At 23.1% G+C, this 23,800-nt stretch overlaps 3 protein-coding genes across 3 annotated transcripts; 1 reads left to right on the top strand and 2 right to left on the bottom strand.

The window, feature by feature from the left end:
- Positions 1 to 1,695: 1,695 nt before the first annotated feature.
- Positions 1,696 to 7,314, bottom strand: PCHAS_0802300 (conserved Plasmodium protein, unknown function; the record flags this gene model as incomplete). The annotated part of the gene is made up of 1 exon (XM_734043.2): positions 1,696 to 7,314. The coding sequence occupies one exon, from the start codon at positions 7,312 to 7,314 to the stop codon at positions 1,696 to 1,698; it is 5,619 nt and encodes a 1,872-aa protein (XP_739136.2).
- A 2,519-nt stretch (positions 7,315 to 9,833) lies between these two features.
- On the top strand, positions 9,834 to 13,229 carry PCHAS_0802200 (methyltransferase, putative; the record flags this gene model as incomplete). Its single annotated transcript, XM_016797786.1, has 1 exon — positions 9,834 to 13,229. The coding sequence occupies one exon, from the start codon at positions 9,834 to 9,836 to the stop codon at positions 13,227 to 13,229; it is 3,396 nt and encodes a 1,131-aa protein (XP_016653708.1).
- A 671-nt stretch (positions 13,230 to 13,900) lies between these two features.
- On the bottom strand, positions 13,901 to 22,576 carry PCHAS_0802100 (conserved Plasmodium protein, unknown function; the record flags this gene model as incomplete). The annotated part of the gene is made up of 1 exon (XM_738014.2): positions 13,901 to 22,576. The coding sequence occupies one exon, from the start codon at positions 22,574 to 22,576 to the stop codon at positions 13,901 to 13,903; it is 8,676 nt and encodes a 2,891-aa protein (XP_743107.2).
- Between the last annotated feature and the right edge of the window lie 1,224 nt (positions 22,577 to 23,800).

Here is a 23,800-nt window from a genome sequence, read left to right as displayed (position 1 = left end):
TATTATTGTGCTATGCTTTGCTATTATTTAATGTTAACTAATTTCAGTGCTAGATTGATTCGTTTGTTTTTTTTTCTGTCCTGCATTTAGTATATATCATCAAATATTAGTGAGTTAGAACAAAAACAATAAAAACCTTTTTCATCATATTTAACTCATAGCAGCCATTTGAAAATGTAAATCAAGCGCATAGCTGTTACAAAAAGGAAAAATATTTTACAAATAAAATTATAATGATATTAAAACGAAAAAAATATAGAAATATGTAAAAGGAAAAACAAAATAAAATACCGAAATTGTAATCATAAAAAATGTATTTTTATAATGATACGAAGAATATTTGATTAAAAAAAAATTGTGTAACTATTTTGTTATTAATGATAAAAATATTTATTAAAAAAAATAAATTATTCTCAAGAGTATGCATTGAAAGAATAATAAAAAAAAAATATATATTAAAATATATAACATGAATAATATATACAAATATAAATAAGTATATATTTCCTATTCATTAATCTTTCATGTATTTTTATTGATTAATATTATATGACATTTTAATATAATAAAATTAAGGGTGAAAAAAATATAACACAAAATTAAATAGATTATATTCTTTGATACACAAAATAAAAAAGTATGCATTGTGTATTTTAAAACAAATAAATGTTAAGGATAATAAGCATTTTCAAACTATTATATAGATATAAATGTTTAATTACTAAAATACTATACAAAAAATTCATAAATGCATATAAAAATAACTTTTGTTTTTTATTCATTTAACATTTTTTGGAAAAAGAATGGTATAAATATTATTATTAGGAAGTTAAAGTTCTGATTATGCATTAATAAATTATCATAATTTATGTTTTGTTTTCTGTTCTAATATACATATGTGTAAGTATTTATGTATAAAGGGGTAGAAAATACATGTAATATGCCGCAAAAAAAGGTATACTTAAAAATTGTGTGCAAATGAAATATACTCCAGCTTTTGTACGTAGTTATAAAAATAGTCTGCCTAGTGGGTTGTTTGACATGCATATGGATATGTTCATTTTTATTTTCATATAGGTTTTGAAATTATATATAGTTTAAAGATATGCAAAGCTCAAAAATCAATTTATTTGTGCATGCTTCATACGAATTATAATACTATTATTATGACTGCTATTTATGTTTTTCATTCTTTATATAAACTTTAAGAAAATATTAAAATGCCCACTTTTGATCATAATAAAAAAACGGACAAAATGACTTACGTAAAAGTTTTATAGGACAATGGAATACCTGTGTTGTAATGATTGCTATTGAGTAAATTTATTATTTTTTTTATTTTTTAAAATTCAGTCTTTTAATAGTTTTTTAAAATAAAAAAATCAATAATGATAATAACAATAATATATATTATTCACATAAAAAATTATACGACAATATATTACATATATATATTAATGCTAAGAAAGTAAAATGGGTTTCCATAATAAAAAATATAGTATACAAAACAAATGAATCATAAAGTAGGGATAATAATGTGCAGTGTAAAAAAAGTTCTTAACAACGCAAATAATATATGATCATATATTTTAACCGTTTTATAACTTGCCATAACTACTGCAATTTTACAATGTTTACTTTCCTCGATTTTTGAACTCTCTGAGCATATTCATAGTATTCTCTATACTTTTTTGCTTATGTGATTTTATTTTTTCGTTTCTTTTTTTTATTTTTATTGTTTTTAGAACTTTTTGTGTTTGATGCATATGAGCTTTTTCCTTCACTGATTAGGGTTTCCTTTTTTTCGAAGCTCATGTCTTGTGGGTTTTCTTTATTTTCCAAATTGTTCTCTGTAGTGTTTTCTTTATTTTCCAAATTATTCTCTGTAGGGTTTTCTTTATTTTTGTTTTCAGATTCAATATTATCAACGATGATTTCACTTTTTTCCTTATCTTCTTTGCGTTCTACATTTTCCAATGAATCCTTTGCAGGATCAATTTCGTTATTTAGGCTAGGCTCTTTTTCGTCATTCATTTTGGTCATCTCTTCATTTATATTTTCAGTTTTTTCTTTTATTTCATTCTTTACTAAAATATCAGATTCATCTTTATTGTTCGAGTTGGTTGAAGATACATTTAACAAATCATTACTAACTTCAACTTTATTACTAGATAAAATTTTGCCTATTAATCCTGTATAAACTTCAACATTTGCATTTGTTTTTTCATCATCTGTAATATCATTTCTTTTGGAAGCTTGATTTATTTTATTTGAATCATTTATCTTTAAACTAAAAAAAGATGAATTAGATAGAGGTTCTAAAATTTTGTCAATATTAGATATCGTGTTATTTATTTCATTATCAAATGAATCTAATTCTGGCTCTTTTTCTGGAAGAATAGTTTCCCCCTCGGTTTTTTCAAAGCCTTTATTCGTAGATTTTTTGGTGTCATCTATTTTTGTCCCTTCAATTTTTTCTTTTATTTCGTTGCTTTTTGCATCTTGGTGTTTTGTTTTGTCATTCAGTTTAATTAAACTCGCCGAATCTTTATTATTATTATTATTTTCAACAGTTTCAACTTTATTTGTATCTTCATTTTTACTAGATTCAGTCGAATCGTTAATGGTTGGTTTCTTTTTTTGATTCAAATTTCCTAAGAAAAATGGAAATGATACTTTATCGTCCTCCTTTTTATCTGTTGTTACATTTGTATTCTTTTCATTTTCACTTGGATTAGGATTTATAATATCTAAGTTTGTATTTTTTTTCGGTAACTCTGTAACTTCGGTTATTTTTATATTAATATTGTTACTGTTATTAAATTCCTGATTGTGAGTTTTATCATTTTCTATATCATTATTACTAGATATTTGTGCATCCTTTACTTCATCAGTTTTTGAAAATGTATTGAAAGTAGGTTCATCAATTTTTGATGTTGATTCTATTATATTTTCATTATTTTTTTTTGGAGTTAAACCTGATTCAACAAAACTATTTGATCCCATTTTATTTGCATCTATACCATCAGGTTTATTAGTCAAATTGAGTGTTGAATCTTTTTTGTTTTGTTCGATTTTTGTGGTGTCAGGAGTATCAAATTTGGTAAAGAAGGGTGTTAATTTTTTAGAGACATCAGAGGAAGGAATTTTATCTGTTTTTTTTAAATCAACTTTATTGTCTTTCTCGATATGTTCGTTATCATCATGTTTAATTTTGCTATTTATATCCTTATTTTCTTTGGCATTATTTTTAATTTTATCATTTTTGATGTAATAATTATCATATATATTTGTTTTTAAAATTGTTATGGGTTTGTCTTCTGTATTGTGTGATGGTAATTTATTGTCATTCGTAATGGGACTAGAACTTATTTTTTTAATTGAAGAATCATTTGATCCGTTTTTAGATACATTAAATAAAAGATTAGAATTATTTATTTCTAGTAAATTTTTATTGTTTTTTTTATTAAAAACATTTAATTCGTTATTATTGTTTAATGATCTATCTTTTTTAAGATTTTCAAAAAAGGATTTTCTTTGTTTAAATAGAGAATTCGAATTTGAAGGTTCACTTGGATTTACAGAATTAACATTGGGAACCTCATTGCTTTTATTTTCATTGTTAAGGTCTAACCATTTATTAATTCGAGTTTTACTGTTACTACTGATCCTAACGCTTGCATTAGTATTGCTGTTGCTGCGTTTTTTACTAGCTACGAAATACGAAGGATCAGTACAATTATTGGATTGTGATGCGCCTAATAATGTATTACATGTTTTAATATTAAGAGAATTACTATTAAATTCATTTGATTTATCAAATGCATTATCAAAAGGTTTGATATAATGTTCTGCATTATCATTATCAAAATAATTACTTACTGGTAGACTACCTAAATTACTAGAAAATATGGCTTCATTTTTATTACTTCCATTGCTATATAATACAAAATTATGTATATTTTGAGAAGCCTTATTTACATTATTTTCAAAATTAAAATCTTCAACATGTTCGCTATTCAAATTTGAATTTATAACATTATTACTATTTTCTATATTTTTTAAATTGTTTAAGAATGTGTCACTTTCTAATTTTTTTTTATAATTATTTGATTCATGTTTTTTGAAGGAAGGACTATTGCTATTTTTGTCACTATTTTTATCTCCTTCATTTTGTATGAGCAAATGCTTCTTATTGTTCTTATCACTTACAACAGATTCATTTAATATGGAAATTTTTAAAAGGTTGTCGTGAAGAATATCATTGGTTTTGCTAAGTGGGGCTTTATTTATGTCTGATGAGTATTCATCGTTTTTCATTTCCAATTTAGTGATCTTTATTTCTTCTTTTATTTCTTTATCTATATTTTTATCCTCTGCTTCTAGAATCTTTTTGTCTTCAATTATTTCTTCGTTTTCCTTTTTTTGATCAATCTCATCATTATGGTTTTCTTCCTTAATTTCTTTCGTTTCGTTCTCTGTCTCCTGTTTTATTTCAGGCTCAGTGTTTTTTTCGTCAATTACTTGTTCTGCTTCTTTTTCTTTTTCAACTTCGTCATTTTTTTCTACGTCTTCGGCTTTTTTAACTTCATTCACTTCTTCCACTTCTACTTCTTTCACCTTTTCCACTTCCTTCACCTCTTCACTTTTTTCTACTTCTTCTACATCTTCACTTTTTTCTGCTTCTTCAACTTTTTCCACTTTTTTTACTTCTTCCATTTTTCCCACTTTTTCTACTTCTTCAATTTTTCCCACTTCTACTTTTTCGCTCTCCTTTTGGATGTCTTTCTGACCCGACGAATTAATTGTATTACTAGAATTGTCTGGGCATGGTAAAGAATCACCAACAGATAAATTTTTATTCGTTTCACACGAATTATTTATCGTTGAATCTTCAGTAGAATCTACGCTTTTTGGTTGTGACAATATTTTCGCATCATTTTCATTAATTAATTTAGTTTCATTTTTATTCAAAGTGGTAAAATCCTCTATTTTTTTATTTTTTATCAATGTCTTATTTGTTTCGTTTAAAACATTTTCACATTCTTTGTCATTTTTTTCTTTTATTTTACATTCTTCTTTTTGTTCTTTATTTATTTCTGTTGTCTTTTTCATATCAATACTAGTATTTCTTTTTTTTTCATGACTCTTTATATTTTCAGACGTTTTTTTTTCAGATAAATTTTTTACACTTAATATATTTTTTTCGTCATCATTATTTATTTTTTCCTCTGTAAAATTTATATCACCAATATTTTTTTTTAAGGTATTCATATTTGTAACTAACTTGGTTTTACTAACTATAGGTTTTTTTCGCTCAGCTGTATTCGAGCTTTCCTTTATTGAGGCACAATCATTTATAATATTTTTGTTATGATTCATAATTTGGTGTGCATTATTAATAGTAGTATTAATAATTGGTAGAGCAGTAACATTTATTGATGCTTTATTAACTTTTAAAATTGTTTGTGATTGCCCTAGTTTTACATCCTTTAAGGTATCATTTATTAATGATTCATTTTTCTGTTTTTGTTCTAAAGATATACTATCCTTAGTATCTTTCTTTGATTTTTTTATGGGTGAAAAATAATCGGGGGTTATATTTATAATGCTATTCTGATCATATGTTTCCTTTTGTTTATTATCATTTTCATCAATATTAATCATTATATCTTCTTGTTTCTTTACCAAAACAGAAGTAGTTAATTCCAATTTTGATCCTTTATTTTTGTCATATTTCTTTGTTTTCTCAATTTTTTTCATTTTATTTTCCCCTTCATTTGGTATAACGTTGCTTGACAAACTTCTATGTCTTTCCTTGTGCGTTGAATTTTTGCTCGATGAGACTTTTCTTTTATTACTTTTTTTTGCTTCAATTTGGTTATTTTGGTTCATTTCTTTATAATTGTTTTTTATATTTTTTTTTTCTTCAGATGATTGTTGAATATCTTTTGCTGTCTCGATATATGAGCCCTTAGCTATTTCCTGTGATTCATCATTTTTTTTAATAAATTTATCGATTATTACATTTTCTTCTTCTTTATTTTTTACTGTTTTAGAGTCTTTTTTACTTGAATGTTTTTCTAAATCGTTTTTATTATGCTCATTTTTGATAGATATATTTTCATGCTCAGAAAGCATTAATGTTTTTGTTACCGATTTTTTATAAGTATCAACAATAGTAATTTCTTTAGAATTTAAATAAGATTTATTGGTATTTGAACCTTTTCGAAGATTTTTTTCATTTTTAATATATGATAATGAGTTCAAATCTTTTGAAGTATCAGGGTTTTGGTTGTTTGATATATCTACATTGGAAATGTCTTTTTGGTCACATACATTATTCAATATGATTTTATTTTCACATTTATCTTGTTCATGAGGTATATTTTGAAAACTGATAGAACTCTCTTGTGTATTTTGTTCTAATGGGAAATTATAAGTCAAATTATATTTATCTCTTTTCTCAATTTGAGCATTTTCATTTGATGTGTCTTTTTTATTTACTTTGGCTTCTTTATTTTTCTTATTATTGGATCCATGTTTTTTTTCATATTTTTTAATTCCAGAATGAACAAAACTCAAATCTTCACTTATATCATTATATGATATGGAACTAATCTTTGTTACATTTTTATTTTTTCGATAATAATCACCTTCAAGACTTAAAGAATATTGATTATTATCATCTTCATCAGTAGAATAATCTGTTTTCTTTTCTATACATATATATTTTTTATCTTTATAATTAGTTAAATAATATTTATAATTTTTGTCATAGGTGGTTAATTGGTTATTCTCCAAATCTATTTGTAAAAATAAAAGGTTTTCTTGGGGTTCTTTATTTTTATTTTCATTAATTAGTACTTTTAACGCCCTTAATCGTCTTTCTATATATCCTTTTTTCCTTTTTTTAATGCATATATAAATGATAGAAGAAAATAATTCTAATACAAATAATGGAAGGAGAGAACAAAACAAAGAAGATATAAAACCATCATAAAAAATATTAGATACATAATCAATGTCTGCTATGCCAAAAAATGATAAACCTATTGAAGATAATATAGAGAATAATACTACTATATATAATAACAAGCTTGTAAATGTATTAACAACTAATGCATATAACGATATTGCTGTTGATATGAAAAATATAAAAAATAGTACTAATTGATAATACAAAAATAATAATATACAAAAAAGTGTTTTTATTCCAAGTACAAATACTAAAAATGTGAAATTTATTCTTGCCCAATTTTTTTTTTTCGAAAAAGAAAACCGGGTGCTTTCAATATCTTCGCTTTTCGTCATTTTTATTTCAATATGTAATTAATTATTATCTTTAAACAAATTATATATACTCTTAAAAAAAAGACACATAAATGAATCCATATATATGGGCATACAAATATGCTATACGAAAATATACATGCATGAACATATGTACACACACTACAAAAAAACACAAAATAAATATAGCAACAATAAGCAGTATTACTATTTAAAAAATGTATTGTTTTGATAAATTGTATTTCCTTATATATATTTAACAAATAATGTAAATATTTATGTGGTTATTTTACAAATAAAATATAAAACTAATTATTTTTTACAACTACTTAACAAAATGAAAAAGAATTATCATTTATCATGAATATTTCCATTGTTATAATATATTACATAAAATTGAAAATATAAAAATACAGAAAAATACTGCAAAAGGAGAAATACTATAAAGAGGAATACAATACTACAAAGTGGTGAGTGTGTAAAAAAATAATAATATAAATAAAATTAAATGAGACATACAATATATGTAAAATAGAGCAAAAAAAAAATGAAGTATACTAAACATTCGCAAATATATTTTAACTAAAAATTATATAAATATTTTTTTATGGATATTATGCATTTTTGCCTCCATTATATATATACAATTAATGTATACATTTTTTTATAAAAAAAATAAGGATATATGTCTATGATAGTAGTCGATCTAAATTATAAAATACAACAATTTCAGACTGAATTGTTCTGTTACACAATATATGCATTATTATGTGTATAATTTATAATTTTTTATTTTTTTTTTGGTTGCATTAATTTTACGGATATTTTCAAAAATACACATTTATTGTATTTTCTTTCTTCATTATTCTCTTGGCAATTTTAATAGATTTTACAATTAACAAATTAGTAATTATCGAATTGGCCATTATGTGACAATATTCTTTATTTTGTTTATATATTTGTATTTTTATTGTTTATTAAAAAAAACAAGTGGAATAATAAAACAAATGTTTTAATTTTATAAGTAATTATTTATGCATGTGCATTATTGTTGTGCAATTACACTTGTAACGAAATAGCACTTAAAAATTTTTATGTTAAACCAGGAACAGTGATACAGAACAATACTACTATTATTTCCTCTCTTTATTTAATCGTATACCTATTCAATAATTTACTTAATCATTGGTTTTTTTATCATTATTTTATTTTGTGTTAATATATTCTATTTAGTATTTTGCAACCGCTATTTTACGTTTAAAGCGTTTTTTATCGTGAACGGAAATATAAATTATATGTATAAGGTTTTAATAACATGCAAAAAGAAAACGCCACGAAAAAATGTATGAGAAATTAGGTACAACAAATGCTCAAATATAAATATATTGAAATATTTATATACTTTTAGATTTTCCACAATAAACTAAAAAGTTCAAATAAATTTATTTAAATTCTTATTGTAGATATAAATGATTTTTTATGTCTCTTTTGTTTGGATAATAAGTTAGACAATATCTATAATACATTGTTCAGGTAAAAAGTTGTTCAATTGTTTTTTTTCACAGAATTGAGATGTTACCTTAAAACTTAAACTATAATTTTTATATATACACATATATGTGGAATGTATAGAACAAACGATGGTGTATCAAATTAATAATATATTTTATTCTATATTCATAATATTCTATACTATTCATTAAAATGTTAAGTATAATATAAAGAACCTACATTTTCCATAAAAATTTTGGCATATTATATATATGTAATACCCCCCAAATTATTAATTTTTATTATTTGGATGTAAATATGAGCAGCCAAGTTATATAATATATTATGTGAAATTTTTACTAAAAAAAGTTCAAACGCTAATATTATATATGTTTATATATTTTATTTTATATTATCAATGGTGTATACAACAAATACTATGATATTTCTGCCTTTATCATTTTGTTTTTTATTTAAAAAAATATTATAGTAATCCTTAGTGAAACGCTATTTTCCACTAACGAAATAAAAATTTAATACATTTTTAAATCCTATAATATTTTGAATAATTTTTTATATGAAATAAATATGTTAATAAAAATTGCTCAACAAAATAAACAACAAATATCTATAAGAATAAAGGTGCAATCTTCTTATGGCTATAAGGGAATGGGATAATAATATTTTTTTAATATTCATAGGTTTTTTCGGCGACAATATATATATAACATGTTATATATTTTTTAAACTGATTATGGATATTTTCATGAATATAAATAAATATTTATTTTTTGTTTATATATATAATATGTTGAAATGATGTTTTTGAAAATTGTAAAAATTTGAATAAGTTTATGTAAATTTTGAAAAGAGAACAAATAAGAAAATTATTCATTATAAATAAAAAGATTATATATATACGAGAAATTAAACACTAACTTAATGATATAGTGATACATTTGTGTTAAGTCAGAAACAGCTGTAAATTTTAATTTTTTATAAAACGTTATATATATGTATATATATAATTTGAAAGCTATATAGAAAAGATGGAAGAAGAAAGAAGAAAGGATGTAACTCATTATGACAGTAATAATATCCTTGAAAAAAACGACAAATTTTTTAATTATTATATAGGGCAGAATATAATTAACGAAAATGAGATTGATGAGTTTATGGAAATTATAAATAAAGAATTACCCATTACTTTTAGGGTTTTAAAGAATAATAAATTTAATAATTTTATTCATGAAAATATACAAAAAAAGTTAGAAGGTATATGCAAAAATAACTACTCTATAACACAATTAAATGAAGATGATCATATTTATGAAATATATTTAACAAGAACACAAATAAAGAAAGATGAAAATTATAAAAATTTATATAGTTACTTAATAAATTTAAATGAAAGTGGATATATATTCAGACAGGAACTAGTAAGTATGCTACCTGTTCTATTTTTGAAATTGCAAGAAAACTTTTTTGTTTTAGACATGTGTGCTGCCCCTGGATCAAAAACAGCCCAAATAGTTGATTATATGCATTTAATCACTAATAAAAAAATTAAAAATGATTTAATAAACAAATTTATTCAAAATAACGGCAGCAAATTGTATAAACATGTAGGGGAGGTGTGTGCCGAAAATAGTGAGCATGCTGAAGATAAAGCTAGCGAAAATGATGAAAATAAAAACAGCGAAAATGCTGAGAATAAAAATAGCGAGCATAATGACGACAAAAATAGCGAGCATAATGACGACAAAAATAGCGAGCATAATGACGACAAAAATAACGAAAATAATGCCACTTCAATGCTGAACGAGAGCACTGATACTTTCCATAGTGCAATGGAAAACCCAAAGAAAGAAAATAATGTTCAAGATCCAGTAATTGAAGAAAATGAAATCAAAGATAACAAAGATAGCGAAGAAGACATATACAAAACATACTATAATATATTAGAAAACAATTTGTATGATGATGAATTTTTTAAATATATTTTAAATGCAGATCATAATTTATATAATGATTATAAAAAGTTAATATCAAATAATAACCCTACAGGGGTTGTTGTTGCAAATGATGCAAATTTTAAAAGATGTTGTATGTTATTTCATCGTTTAAAAAACATACATAGTAATTGTTTAATTGTAACAAATAACAATGCAGTTAGTTTTCCATATTTATATTTGAAAAATAAAATCGATAATAGTTTCGAGAAAATATATTTTGATTCAGTTTTATGTGATGTACCATGTAGTGGTGATGGGACATTACGAAAAGATCGAAATATATGGATAAACTGGAATCCAGTAAATGCTTATAATTTATTTCAATTGCAAGTTAATATTTTAAAAAGATCAATCGAATTAGTAAAAGAAGGAGGTTATGTTATATATAGTACTTGCTCATTAAATCCTATTGAAAATGAGGCAGTTATATGTGAAGTATTTAATATGTTAAGTAATAGTGAATCTTTAAAATTAATTAACTTTGAAAATGAATTAGTTAAAAAATTAAATTATAGAGAAGGATTAACAGAATGGAAACTATTAATAGATGACAAATGGTTTAATACATATGATGAATTTATTGATTATTTAAAAGATATTCAACCTGAAAAATTTAAAAAAGTATATGAAAAAATTAAAAATGGTATGTTTACACCTAATAAAGAGTTTATGGACAAAATTAATTTAAAATATGTTAAAAGGTTTTTCCCACATCATTATAATGCTGGCGGTTTTTTTATCGCCTTAATTGAAAAATGTGAACAAGTTCAATGGAAAGAAAGAAGTAAAAATGATGTGATAAAAAATATTATAAAGGCGAAAGGGTGTGATTTAAATGAATTGGAAACAGAGGCAACTATTCGTAGGTATAAAAATAAAAAATCCAAAAAAAAACGAAACAAAAAAAAAAAAGAAAATGAAAAGCATAAAACAAACAAAGGTATGGATATTTCTGAATCTGCTGAAAAAGAACATAATGATATAATTACCCACGATGAAAATGTAGAATCAGAAAAACAAATGATAGGAAATGATGAAATAACTAAAAGTTATAATATGGTAGGTAGTGACGAATTTATGAATGATTATAATATGGTAAATCATTTTGATATAATTAAAAACAACAAAAATGAAGATATGGATGAAATAACGGATAGTTATAATGTAGTAGGAAGCAGCAACATATTAAGGACGGGCTTTCTGACTCAAAACTCGAGTTCCTCAGGATATGATATCATAGAATTGATAAATAAAAAGAGTGAAGAACAATTGAATAATTACATAGATGGTAATGTTACTAATGAAAATATAAATGAAACAAGCTTTGAAGGAATGGAAAGAATTGAAGAAGAACAGAAGGAAGAAAGCGAAGAAGAAGAATGGGAAGAAGTTGGAAAAATAGAAGACCTGGAAAAGGTTGAAGACGAGAAGGAAATAACATTAGATATAGATAAAGAACGATACACAAATTACGAATACAAAGATGAATTTAATTTGTGTGTTGGTTCTGAACGATTGAAAAAACAACAGGAATATATACCCCTAGATTATTACGAAAGTTTATTAAAATCAAATGATTTATTAAATAAAATAAAAACATATTTTAATTTAAATGATGATTTTTTATCAATAAAAGATAATTTATATATTCATTTGAAAGATGATACTAATTCTAGTAAGTTAGGAATTAATGACAGAATCAATTCAAATATTAAAAAAATAAATTTTGTTAGTAGCAATACTAGAAATGTTTTGGAAAGTTATACCAAAATAAAATTAAAAATTATCAGTGCAGGAATAACAGTAATTCAAGTGGATAAAAATAAAAAAAATAATATAGAGAATTATTATAGGATTAATTATAGTGGATGCATAAATTTTATGAATTTTTTTAAAAATATAGATGATTTTTTATTAAATACAGAATGCAGGCAAGATATTATTAAAAACTTTTTTTCTACTGTTTATGAAAATAAGGAAAGAGTATTCGATTTTGATGCATACATGAATAAATTAATAGGCGAAAGAAAAAGTGTGATGCAAAAAAGTAGTTCAAATAAAAATGGAAAGGAAACAAAAAATGAATTAGATGAAAACGTATTATGTAAAAAAGAAAATGAAAATGTTGGTCAAGAAAATAAATTTACAACTGATATGGAAAAAAATAACACAATTGGTGATACAAACATTGTATGGGTCAAAAGTGATGTTATATTGGATTTAATAAAAGTAGATAAATCAAAAATAAATAGCATAACTAATGAAACAATAAAACAAACTGAGCGACTAAATAAGTATTCACCTAATGTGTTATTGACTCTAAATAAAAATAAACAAATTTTAGCTATTCCATCAAACAAAGGAAATATTTACGTGGACATTACAATTGATAAAAATTCCATTATGATGCTTCCCTATGTATTAAACTAAAATTTGAGGAATGCACCCCCTGGCTTATGCATACATTTTGCATGTTGATATATTACACACATTTACACATATAGCTTTTTTACAATAAAATTGTCATATTTTAAAAGAAAATTATTTTCGCTAATATGGCTAACATAAATATTATAATTTTTAATTTGTTTTTGTTTTGTCAATTTTGTAAAAAATGTTGAATATAATTCACATATAGTAAGAAAACCGAACAATATTTTTAATATTCAATTTTTAAATTATAAACTTTTTTATTGTATTCAACTTATACAATTACATAAAGGTTATATTTTATTCTTCTATAAAAAGAATGAGAGGGAAAGGTCCTCATATAAATAGTATTAAAACAATTTAATAATATATATGGTTATTAATGTTACTATATGTTTGTTATAATTTGTCACGATTAAATATAAAAAATAACTATAAAAGTTTAATACATAAAAATATAGATCTGACAATGGAAAACAAATGATCCATGTCACATGAACAAAAAAAAAACGTACAATAGTAAAAGTATAATTTATATAGGACGCATAATTATCTTCATTTCGTATGCATATTAAGTACATAAAACAATACTTATATTTTGCTTATTATTATGCCTTGGAAGAGATATACACTTTGTAGAATTAATCATCCAGGGGTATTATATATCAGACTTATTTTGAACCCATATTTACGAACATGTTTTGGTTTATATCATCATCACTGTTAATGATATTGCAAAAGTTATCCGCTGAATAGGGAATTTTCCCAAGATGTTGTAAGTTTGGTGTATGAACTATTTTTTTTCCAATTGATTCGCTGTTCATATTTCGAATATTTTCATTTTTTTTGTTTTTATAATTTTTAAAATTTGAATTATGTGTATCTTTTTTAGCATCTATATTATTGTATTTTTTATTTTCTTTACTTATTTTTACACTATTAGCTGATTTTATATTTTTTTTTTCAAGTAACTTTTTTTTGAGTTCTTCTATAAACAACTTTTTGGGATCGTTTTGAGTATCAGTTATTACTTTACTACTTTTCTTTTTTATATAATTTAAGGTTTTTTCATGTGCATTTAGAATTGGTGTTTTTTGTGTGTCTTTTTTTTCGGGATTATATTTGTTATTTAAATTATATGTTTTGTTATTGTGGGCCTCTTGATAGACATCAATACTGGTATGTCTACTACTACTATAATTATTGTTACTGCTGTTATTCATTTGATTATTTGGGAATTGATGCACTAAATTCTTTTTAGTTTGTAAATTCATTTTCTGTAGACCTTCATTCGGTGTATTTTCATGGCTATTAAACGCATTTTTAATATATTTTGATTCTAATAAAATGTTAGGTTTTACATTAACATTTTGAACAGTTATATTAGTTTTTTCAAACTCATTAAATGAAGTATTAGATAAACTGTTATTTTTATATACGTTGTACGAATCAATATTACTTAGAAGATTTTTTGGTAACTTATATATACTCATTGAATTAATGTCAATATTAGAACTTTCTAGTGCATCTGAGTTATTAGAATAAAATGATGAACCATTTTGATCATGATAAAAATTTGGATTTATTTTATCCTTTCTTTGTGTATCATTTATGTTGCTATTTTGATATGAATCTGATTTCAACTCACTTAAATTGATAATTTTATATTCCTTATTTTTTATGTGTTTGTTTTTTATATTTTTTTTATTTATTTCTTGATTAACTTCATTATTCATTTCATTCCATTTTTGATTATTATATTCATCATTAATTCCATCATCTGTAAATACCTGTATATCATATTTGCTAATATTATTTTGTGGTGTATTAAGAAATATGTCTTGCTTATTATTTTTTTTAGATATATAATTTAGTGTGCTACTATTTAATACATGCTTAGATGTATTGGAATCATTTTCCGAATTCAATATTCCTAATTTATTTTTATACTGGTTTGATGTATGTTTATTATTATCATCATTATTTTCATTTGTGGCTGGATTAATTTTAATACTAGGAAAAATACTGCCTTGCTTGATTAATTCTATAAAAGATTCGTTTGTGTTTATTTCGACATGTTTTATAACATCTTCATATTCACTCATTTGATTATTTTCGATTTTTTTTTCATTTTTTAGTAAATTTTGTAAACTCTTTTGTGATTCCCATTTTGTTAAACTTCTATTTTCAAAATATTCAGATGCATTTGATGACATACTTGAATTGGAATCTTGATCTATCACATCTTTGACAAAATTACTTGTATCTGATATGTCACTGTCTTCAGTACTACCAGTGTCCATATGGATATTGTCTTTTTTTAATGAATATTCATTTTTTTCTAAATCAATACTATTAGGGCACCATGAATATGTACTAATTATGTTATTAAAATGTTGGATATAATAGGAATTATTGAATGAATTAATTATATTTTTATTATCATACTTTCCATTGTTTATTATATGGTATTTATTATAATATCTATTTTGAGTTTTCATTTTTGCTTCTTTTTCATTTTCTTCACTTGAAAAATTATATCTGTTTTTCTTTAAAAAACCAGATAGCATCATTACATTATTTTTGTATGTATTTTTTTCTGAATTATCATTACGTTTTAATTGATTTTGTTTATTATTAGATGCTCTGTTTTTTTTCATACTACCAAATGCATTTCCACTATCATTACTGTTACTTTCACTTTTACTTTGATTTTCGCTGACACTACTTTTATTGCTATTATTGTCACTCTTGCTACTACTATCACTTTTGCTACTATCATTTGAATTAGTATTTTTTTTTGTCATATTTTCTAGATGATTATTATTTTCATTTTGCCCATTTAATTTGCTTAATATTTCTTCTATTTGCTTGTCTAATGCTTCATCATTTTCTTCAATCAATTTTGTAGTGTGCCCATTTTTGATTTCAAAATCATTAGAATACTTATGCGTATTAAAACTTTTGAAAAAATTGTGTGAAAAGTTTTTTTCTAAGTTTGAATAATTTTTATTTTCAAAAGTATTATTATTTTTCACAAAAAAAGAATTAGTTGATGTGCTTCTATTTCTGTTGTTTGATTTGTCGTTATACATATTTTGATGGGTTAGGTAATATTTTCCACTTAGTGAAAGTATAGAAGTGTCATTTAATTTTTCTGAATTTTTATTTCCCTTTGTAATTTCTTTTTCTTTGTTTGGTTGAAGGTTTGTATTATTTTTTGCATCTACTGATTGAATAATATTCGAATTGTCCTTAATTTCATAGCTTATAAAATTATTATTATCATTCACATTATTAAATGTAATTTTTTTTTTCTCATTCTCTTCGTTATTATATAATTCAAATTTTGTATTTTTTTTTAAATCATCGATATTTTCATCACTTTTATATTTAAAAGCTTCGTAAAACATATCACTACCAACTAACAGCTCGGTTAAATCATTTTCTGTTGATGGGTTTGTTTCTGATACTTTATTTCGAAATCCATAAATATCATTAAATATGTTTTTATTAGGTTGATAAATTTTCATTTTATCTTTATTATCAAGCATATCAATTTTGTCTATATTTATGGTTTTGCTATCGTTGAGAATGTTTGATATTTTTTGTGGTGGTTGATGACCAAGATTACGAACAGAATTTGGACTGTTGTTTATCATTAAATTGATACTGGGCTTTCTTATAGCTTCATGTATTATTTTATTTTTTTGATGTTCTTGTGATTGTTTTTCATTGTTTATTAATTCAAAGGCTGATTTTGCAATGCTGTTATTTTTATTTGAACTTTCTAAGTCATATACACTATGATATATATCATCATTTCCGTTAGTGATGTTCTGAATATTTTGTTTATATTTAATACTATTTTCATCTTTCTCATGGGTGCTAGACAAATTATTAGAAACGTTTTTATCTTTGGATAAGAATAGAGAATTGTCTTCCTTATTAACGTTGTAATATAAATCGTCATATTTATTACTTAACGAATCAATACATGAAACAGGCTTATTCTTTTCATTTCTTTTTAAGTTTGTTAATTTAATTGGAATATAATTCATTATGTCTTCTTTTATTTTTTCTAACGTATTTAATTTTTTAACATTATATATATTAGATAGATCCCGTTTTCTTTCATTTGTTTTTACATGAACATTCATAAGTTTTGTATTATAACTCCAATTTTTTAAAACATCCGTTTTGTTTAAAAAATTATTATCATAACTATTACAGTTGGTATAATTGCTTTTGGGCATGCTCATATTAAGAAAATTTGGTGAGTTATTGTTATACAAATTTGAGAAAAATAGATTTTCCTTATTTTTTTTTTTATCCAATTCTTTAAATAATTTGCTTCCATCATATGTATCATAATATTTTGAAAAACTATTCTTTTCGTTGAGACTGCTAAATAAGTCCATTTTGTTCAGAAACGTATTGTTTTTTTTCATATATTGTTTATCATTATTCTGTTTAAATTTGTTTATGAATTCCGATGTATTATAAGTATGTTTTATTTTGTCTAGTTCTGTTTCTTTGGTATTTTCTTTTTTATTGTTATTCCTATCTATGACCACTTCATTATATATATTTATATTATATGAATTATTATTTTCTAAATATTTATTAATATAATCTAATAAGAAGGTATCATTAAATTCATTGTCATTTATACCTGTATTGCTAGAAGAGGATAAATATTTTTTTAAATTTTTTATAAGATCATAATTATCAATATTAAAGTTATTACTATTACTTGTATTATCATTGGATATGTTCTTAGTTGAATTATTTTTTTCTTCAATTCGTCTTATATATTCTGAATTATATCCATACTCTTTTTCATAATTATCATCGTCATATTGATCTATTATCATTTGTTTATGTTCATCATATTTTCCTTGTGGTTTTTTCTTTGAGTCATAGTTTATAGTATTGCTATATATACAAAAGTTTTCAACAAAATTATTTTCTCTCTTACCAATTTTTTTGTGATGTTTATGACTACTACTACTGTAACAGTTGCTGTGGCTTCTTTCATTACTTTTATTTTTGTTTAAATTTGTCTTTTTCATAAAATTTGAACCATTTAATTTTTCTAATCCCTTTATAGAATCATATAAATTATCGATTTCACCATTTTGTTCACCTTCTTTTTCCTTCAATTTATTTTTATCTTCTTCATACTTTATATTACTATAGTTACTTAGGATATGGTCATTGTTATGCTTTGTTTCCTTTATGTTGGATAAAAAATTAAGATTTGATTCAGCTAACAAATTATGATTGCTGGTTTTGTTTTTTTCTGAAATTGGATCGTTATCAATATATTCCTTTAAAGAATCATAGGGCAATTCATTAAATTCTTTAATGTTTTTATTTTCTTTTTTAAGGCATTCAATACTATCTTTATTTTTTGTCTTTGGTATAGTAAATTCATCAAATTTTGATGGGGATGTTAAAATTTCTCTAATATTTAATTTTTTTACATCAGTTAATTCTTTAGTGGTATACATTCCTTTGTCTGGCATATTTGATTCGGAAATAATGTTGTCTAATATATCGGTATATTTTTTCGTTTTTGTCATAGAAGCATTTTTGTTAGTTTGAATATTTAGACTTTGATAAGCTTGTTCATTATTATTCGAAATGCCAATTATATTTGAAATAGTTTCTTTATATGCACTCTTTCTAGTATTTGAATAGGTTGCTACATCATTATTTTGTTTGTCTATAATATTCGAAGGGGCAAGTGAATTCGCTTTTTCAGTTTTAACATTTTTGATAAAATTACTTAAAATTTCATCAAAATTATTAATAAGTTCAATTTCCGATTCATAGTATAAATTACTAGATAAGGCATCTGCAAAACTTTCTTTCATGAATTCATTTCCTGTGTTTTGAATAATTAATGTTTCTGCATATTTTAATAAATCATTGAAATTTATATTTTCACCATTAGTTTTGTATTTGTCTTGTATTAAAGTACCATCTGTACCTTGTAAGCTAAAATCATTAAATTTAAAATTGCTATTTTTTAAAATATTTATATCATCAATCTTGTTATATTTCCAATTTTCTATAATAGCATCTATACTATTATTATTGATATTATAATATTTTATATTATTTTTTTTGTTTTCTTGGGTATATTCATCTATTTCTTTTATAAGACTTTGTAAAATATCGGAAGAATTTATTGCAATATGGTTATTTAATAATTCGTGTGTGTTATCATTGGGAGCTAAGGATGATAAAAACAAGTTTATATTATTATTATTATCTTCAATAAAGGATTGCATATTAGATATATCAAAATAGCAGATATCATCCCCATCGATATTTAAATCCTCTAGAAAATTATTTATTATTCCATTTAATGAATTGGCATTATTGTTATTAGGTAATAAGTCGCCGTCTAAAAGTGATGAAGATTTTAAGGGGGAATATGGTTGTACAATTTTGTTTATAATATCTATATTGTTACTTAAAACTTGTGTGATGTCAAATAATTTGATGTCACTTTGTTTTTCAATACTATCATTTTGATAAAAATATTTTTGTATTTCATTTGAATTTTTAAGCAAATGACAAAAATCATTGTTAAATTTCTTGCAGTCTAAATTTTTACATGTCAACCATTCATTATATACTCTATCAATAATACCAGGATAGTAATACCAAAAATAGTTTTCGTCCATTTTATTACATTTATCTGGAGAAACATTTGGAGATGCTGAATAAATAGGTATGTTAAAATATTCGTTAGTACAATTTGTAAATAATGAATTTGATTTAGTAAAATTTTTGTTTTTATTTATCAAATAAAAAGATGAATCATTTGTTTTTTCTAATGTGCCCATAAAATTTTGATTACTTAGATTATTACTATCAAATTCACTTTTGTATGATGGACTAGCATCATCGATCGATTTACTTATATTATGCATATCATTAATTTGAGAATCTGATTTTATATTGTTTTTCTTTATATTACTACAACTACTTATGGAATCATCATTTATTGTATTTGTTTTCAACTCACTTGACATAGACAATTCATTGAGTTTGTTTCCCCCTAAATTATTAAAACCTTCGCCATTTATTTTGGCATTTGCGTTATTGATTTCTGACTCTGATTCAATTAATTTCATAATTATTTTCTTTTTATTCAAATAATGTATTAAATCACCATAGTTTTTTACTAACACACCAATTATATGTGAGTATTTGCTATAGAACAATGAATTTGGATCACTATTCGAATATTCGCAATTTGTTAGATAATAATTATTTAGAGGATTGCTACTCTTACGTTTATTTTTATTTAGTTTTTCATCTTGAATATTCGTTACCTTTCTAAGTAATAATCGAGAATTTTTCTTTATAATATTTTTGTAACTATTAGTATTATTATCACCATTTGATATATTTCTATTTGGTATTATTTCTGGTTCGCCAGCAATGCTTAGAGAATTACTAGACACATCAGATGATGCATCAATTACATCTAATACTAGGTCTCCTTTTCCATTATTATTATGCTTAGATCTTTTATTTTTGGAATTTTTTTGTTTTTGATAATTTGAATGGGTATTATTATTCCCTTCATCAGCATTATGTTTTATTGCATATTTTATATTCTCATTTGTTAAGTTATTCGGGTCTATAATTGTATTTAATAAAAGTTGTTTATACAAATGAAATTCGTTATAAATATATTTGCGTATATCTACTTCTGCTGGTTTACTGTTTTGTTTATAAGCATATAATATTTGATCATTATTACCCAAACATAATAAATATTTATCTTGTTTAAAATGTACTTCTCCATTAACGTATTCATCAAAACTTTTTGTGGTATAAGGAAAGACATTTGAAAAATATATCTTTCTTTGAGCAAACATTTTAGATAAAAAATTTTTATTTGAAAAGAAAACATAAAATGTATATAATAAATGAAGCACCAAAAAAAATATTAAATATGTCATATAAAATAAATAAATATTGTTAAGTAATTTGCTCATTTCTTGTACTTGCATATTTACTATTATTTTATTATTTAGTGGATGATTTATAGGTAATGATGTAGATACTATAATAACATTTGTTATTAATAAACATGTCTGAATAATTAGCATTAAAATATTACTAAATGATCGCAAAGTATATGTTAAAAAACTGCTTGCAAATAATATTATAGAAAAAATTGTAAGTAGATTACTCTCTAAAGCTATAAATATAAAGAAAAATGCTAATACCCCAAATGAAAAAACAAGGCATACATCAAGAAAATTAAAAAGAGTTATTATATTATGATATACCCAAATATGTTTTTGCTTGTATTTTTTTACAACCCTCAATGAAATCATATATGATAATAAAATAAATGCATAAAAAAGACAAAGGCATGTTTCCAGCATTAGTAAATTTCTGTTTGCATTTATAATTATTTTATCATCTGGATCTACAACAACATTGCCTACTTCATTTTTATTAATATTCGCATATGAAAAAGTTGTAGCTATAGATATTAAAATAATTGCGACAATCGAATTCAACAATGCCATATTAGAAAGAGCATATTTTAATTGCATTGATATCATAAATAATAATATTGATAATAAAATTCCCATCCATTCATTCATAAAAGAAAATATTATTAACAGTGTAAAAAACATACAACTGAATATACAATTTATGTCTCTAAACTGTAATAATCTTGAAATATATTGCTTTTTATATGATTCGTTATATGATTTTAATACACTTTTCATTATATCATTTATTTTTACTTTTACATTTTCTAATTTTTGGGGAAGATTTTCTTTCGATAAATAAAATTTGTAACGATTCGCATTTGTGTCTTGATTATGTTTGGTGTTATTTATTTTTATATTCTCACTTTGGTTATCATTAATTTCGCTCTTTTCATAATTTTCATTATATTGATAAAGATTTGTACTTGAATTATTATTACTATTTTTTTCTATACTTGTGTTTGGTGTTTCTAAATTTTCTCTTTCTTCTATGGTTTCATTGATTTTTATTTCGTCTGATTCTGTATTATTATCATCATTATGACATAATAATTTGCTATAACTCATAATTTTATTGTATTCTGCATCATTAACATCTAAGCTTTTGTTAAAAATATCTATGATTTTATTTTCCTCCTCAATCCTTTTTTCTAGAATATCGATTTTATCAAAATATTCACTTGTGCCCAGACTGATATCATCGGTATTTTCTCCATCTTCTTCTTCTATCATTTCAGATAAATTTGTATCACGGAAATTAATTGCATTTTCTATATCCCTTGAATTTATATTATTTAATTTATACATATTTTATGTTTTGTTTTACGTAAATTGAAGTTTATTCGTTTTGGCTTTCGTTCGAATTTCCAATGTGGAATATAACATATACACTATTTTATATAAAACAGTGAATATTCAAATATCCAATATTTGGTTTTGCTATTTTATTATTTTGTCTTTTTTTTTAAATAAAACATTCTCTTGATGACAACAATTTACTCAGTGTGAATTATAACAAATATTTGAACCATGTGGTATTAATAAAACAAAAAATTACAAATAATGCATATGATGCATAATAATGATGAGAAAAATCAAGAGTGTTAACAAAACAAATGAAACGAAAACATCACAAAAAAAAATATTAATACGAATAAAAAATTTATAAATAAAAATAGAACTGTTCTATTCTTATTAAACAGTATTCTCATGTTCTGAAAACAAATAAATATATATACACATAGTTATCCTTTTTATATGCACAATCATAAATGGATACACATAAATAAAAATTTAAAAAGTTAATATTATTTCTCTCCAATCTTTATATGCCAAAAAACTTTCATTTTATATTAACATATAAAAAAAATATGACAATAATAATGACAATTACAACAAATTGATAATAAGACAAATAAATTTAATTTTTTTTAGCAGAATGTGTAAAAAATTTAAATACAAAATGATAAATATATAAAATATTTATACAATTGTGAAAAAATTGCATTATCAAAAAAAAAATTCTATAAAAAGTTTAACTTTTTGTTCTAAGTTTCATGAAGTTATTATCCTCTTCATTATGGATAAATGATAAAAAAAAAAATTAAGAATTTACGAAAAAAACAAAATAAAAATGTACCATAGGAAAAATACATAATATTACAAAAATTAATAAAATACTTTTTTTCAATTGTTTATTTTATAATAGTCTAACAAAAATACAATATTTTTTATAAATACGCGTATTTATATTTGTCTAATTCGTGCATACATTTACATACAAAAAATACATATATTTTTTTAATAATTAAGGTTGAACATATATATTTTTTCTAAAAAGACACAATAGTTACATGGGAATTAAAATGAAAAGGGGAATATTCTATTTATTAAAGAAATAAACATTCATTTTATTTTTTATTTATTATTTTTTTATGTGTGCGAGAAGAAATATATAATTTACTGTGTTCCACATGCTATATTTTGTATGTAATAATTTTGGTATTAAACCATATGATATCGTTTTATTTT

This window comes from Plasmodium chabaudi (assembly GCF_900002335.3).
Source record: "Plasmodium chabaudi chabaudi strain AS genome assembly, chromosome: 8".
Taxonomy (NCBI): domain Eukaryota; phylum Apicomplexa; class Aconoidasida; order Haemosporida; family Plasmodiidae; genus Plasmodium; species Plasmodium chabaudi.
This window is presented reverse-complemented; position numbering and strand designations above follow the sequence as displayed.